At 36.4% G+C, this 3637-nt stretch overlaps 1 protein-coding gene across 1 annotated transcript; it reads left to right on the top strand.

The window, feature by feature from the left end:
* Positions 1-231: 231 nt before the first annotated feature.
* On the top strand, positions 232-2569 carry LOC109242315 (cysteine proteinase COT44-like). Its single transcript, XM_019409185.1, has 4 exons — positions 232-1034; positions 1481-1716; positions 1823-1960; positions 2096-2569. Exons 1-4 carry the CDS (start codon positions 551-553, stop codon positions 2360-2362), a joined length of 1125 nt encoding a protein of 374 aa, XP_019264730.1. The 5' UTR covers positions 232-550; the 3' UTR covers positions 2363-2569.
* The last annotated feature ends 1068 nt before the right edge of the window (positions 2570-3637 follow it).

Raw genomic sequence — 3637 nt, 5'->3', positions numbered from 1 at the left:
CCACTAAGATTTTGCTCTCCCCGCCCTGCCTCATTTGCCATCCCTAATAGCATTTAAAGCCGTTTTTGTAGAATTCAGAACCCATAAAGTTTAAATTCTAAATGTGCCTTTGCTAGTAAATAATGGAGCATAACTCAAATATCCGGCCGAAACAAAATATTAAACATTATAATACCATGTTTTCAGATGTAAACTCATTTACGAGGTGAATAGCGATAATACGCTGACAGATTTTGAAGAAAAAGAAGTTCGTATGAAAGTTCGGTGATTTGGTGGTTTGGCGGTTTGGTCTTAAAAAATCAGTTGGCTTTCCTACAACCCATGAGACTCTGCTCCGGATTCCTGGCATTTAATTTGGTCCCAATCTGAACAGACTCATAAATTCTTTCCGCTTTTTCTCTTTCGTTATCCCAAAATAAAAACTAAAAACAATTTCTATATCCAAATTTTCCATCTATATAAGCTCAAGCATCTTTGCTTACCCCTTAATTAAGCCTCTTCTCGTCTAGTCTCCCTACAAGTGTAAGTTTTTCCTTTGCACTTGTCAGCCATGGCTAAAACGATAATAACCACTCTCCTCTTTGCCCTCTTTTCGTCCGTATCCTATGCAATTGACATGTCCATCATAAATTACAAAAATAACCACTATGCTACTAAATGGACATTGCGAAGTGATGAGGATCAGGTGAAGAATATATACGAACTGTGGCTGGCAGAGCATGGGAAAGCATATAATGCTCTGGGAGAGAAGGAAAAAAGATTTGAGATATTTAAGGATAATTTGAGGTTCATTGAGGAACATAACAATTCTGGGAATCGTACGTACAAGGTGGGACTGAACCAGTTTGCTGATCTCACGAACGAGGAGTACAGGTCTATGTATTTGGGCACCAGAAGTGAAGCTAGGCGCCGCTTTGTTAAGTCCAAAAACCCAAGCCAGCGTTATGCTTCTCGGCCCAACGAGCTGATGCCCCTTTCTGTGGATTGGAGGAAGAGAGGCGCCGTTGCTCCTATCAAAAATCAAGGGAGTTGTGGTACGTCTTTTTTCTTACTTTTTTAACATAGACTATACTTCAATTTAATCAGTTCTGGCATATTAGTATTAATCTAGCTATTATGCGAGTTCCCATATTAGGATTACAGTGACAATGAGAGTTAGTTATTGTTCTAGATCAACTTAGCTGATAATATAAATTAAAAGATCTATTCACTGATAGTGGACAAAATTTAAACTCATATCTTAAAAGTCTAAGTTATATTCATCGATAATGTTAAAAGTACTTAATTTTAAGAGCGGCTATGCAAATTTTATACACTTTTTCGACTACCGAATGTAAATAATTTGTGGCGCGGGCTAAAAATGAAAAAAGCCTCGGATAAAGATGTCCACTTTAGGTGGGTAGGCTGGTTTGATCCGTATGTTTGGCCCACTGGGCCTATCCAGGGGAATGTTTCCATAATTTGGTTTGAGCTTTTACAGGGAGTTGCTGGGCATTCTCAACGGTGGCAGCAGTGGAAGGCATAAACCAGATCGTAACAGGGGATATGATCACGCTATCCGAACAAGAACTTGTAGATTGTGATAGAGTACAAAACTCTGGTTGTAATGGTGGCCTAATGGACTATGCCTTTGAGTTCATCATCTCTAACGGTGGCATGGACAGTGAAAATCACTACCCTTATCGCGGCGTTGAAGGCAGATGCGATCCTGTTCGGGTTAGTCCATACTACATTTTATATTCCTCTAAAGGTTCCATAAATATAATGTGATTGCTTAGTGAAAATAAGGGATTCTAATTAACTTTACGTTGGAATGTTACAGAAAAATTATAAGGTTGTTAGCATAGATGGTTACGAAGACGTGCCTAGAAATGAAAGAGCACTTCAGAAAGCTGTCGCACATCAACCTGTTTGCGTAGCAATTGAAGCATCTGGCAGGGCTTTCCAGCTCTATTCTTCGGTAATTCATTATATTCTTTTATGTCGAGGTCATTTGCATACATAAGTGATAATAAATAAAGAAAGGTACCTATAATAAAATAATATTCGTTCTGAATCTATTGACTCTAAATTATGAATTTGTCTCCGTTATCAGGGCGTGTTTACGGGAGAATGTGGAGAACAAGTTGACCACGGTGTGGTGGTGGTTGGCTATGATAGTGAAGATGGAGTGGATTATTGGATGGTAAGGAATTCATGGAGCACAAAGTGGGGAGAAAATGGCTATGTCAAAATGGAGCGTAATGTAAAGAACAGTCACTTAGGCAAATGTGGAATTATGACGGAGGCTTCTTATCCCACTAAGGATAGCGGCAGAAATAAACGTAATACTTCAAAAGAAGAAAAGATTAGCAGTATCTGAACAAGTCTGATCCTCTCGGTTGCGTTACGTTGGAGGATTTCATGGCTTATATAATATCTTACGTTGTTTGTTTTAGTTGATTATTAAATATTGTAAATATTTCCAATTTCAGGATGGGCATTGTACTCGCAAGAACAATAGTTGGGCATTTGTTGCGAATGCATTTCTGTTGTTTTTTTTAATGGAAGTATCTTTGATTTTGTCTGTTGACAAATTAGAACGTGGACGAAAATGGAATTTTAAGAGAGAGATTTGTCAGTCATTTTCTTGATCAAGATGCCATATAATGCTGCATGCCTTGCTCTTTGTTTTTAATTTATAAAATGATATCCATTTCTAACGCGGAAAATACTTAATATTTTTAATGCAATTTGATTAACTTCACCTGCATTTTTTTTGGTAAATTGATTAAAAATACTAAGTAGAAATACTAAAATCTTTTCCTTAAATCCGACAAGTGCAAAAACTTCATATTCCTGATTGCCCTTTTCATACTACCAAATCCTCTTCGTTTCGTCAGACCTATGGATGAACTGTCAACAGCTAAAAAATTTCAATGTTGCAGCCAGCATGTGCAGTTCCTTACACCTTATATGTAATCCCAATCACACCCAACATTTATTTTCTTGGAACCTTAATTGGGAAAATAGATTAAGGCAGACGTAATTCCGTTAATTTAAGAATTTGCCCCACACTCTGCTAGTCTTCCGAACATTGTCATGTCTGCTATAACTAGCATCTTACCGCCTACATTGTCAAAATATATCAATCCCTTCAGTAAAGTGCCTATATGATTATGTAACAGAAAACGTGAACTTGGATAATACTCTTTAAGGGTGTACATAGGTCGGGTTGGTTCGGATTTTGCAATTACCAAACCAAACCAATTGCATCGGGTTATTAAATCTAAAGACCAAACCAAATCAATAAAACTCGGGTTTTTCAATCTCGGTTTTTCTCGGGTTTTCGGATTTTTTTCGGGGGGTTTTCCGGTAAAATCTTCGTAGCACAAAACATATAACTTGTGCTCAAAATATTTCTTTAATCCTAGTAAGATACAACTATATAAGGTATTTTTCAAGAAAATAGTACAAAATATGAGATGTGTCATAGCATTATCCTAAAATATTCAACAACAAAGACAATAAAATTATGTAATATAAATATTGCTAATCAAAAAGCCATAATAAAAATAAACATAATTGTTTACCTCGAAAAATGAGTTTAACAATTAAAGATATTTTGTGGTTTTAAAAATACGTGATATATCCTAAT

The sequence above is a fragment of the Nicotiana attenuata genome, unplaced genomic scaffold (assembly GCF_001879085.1).
Source record: "Nicotiana attenuata strain UT unplaced genomic scaffold, NIATTr2, whole genome shotgun sequence".
NCBI lineage: Eukaryota > Viridiplantae > Streptophyta > Magnoliopsida > Solanales > Solanaceae > Nicotiana > Nicotiana attenuata.
This window is presented reverse-complemented; position numbering and strand designations above follow the sequence as displayed.

Excerpts from the sequence above, each read along its gene's own strand:
- LOC109242315 (XM_019409185.1), top strand. The coding sequence starts at position 551 with ATGGCTAAAACGATAATAACCACTCTCCTCTTTGCCCTCTTTTCGTCC. Across the intron at positions 1,717-1,822 it reads GCAGATGCGATCCTGTTCGG|AAAAATTATAAGGTTGTTAG; the intron begins GTTAGTCCATAC and ends GGAATGTTACAG. Across the intron at positions 1,961-2,095 it reads CTTTCCAGCTCTATTCTTCG|GGCGTGTTTACGGGAGAATG; the intron begins GTAATTCATTAT and ends CTCCGTTATCAG.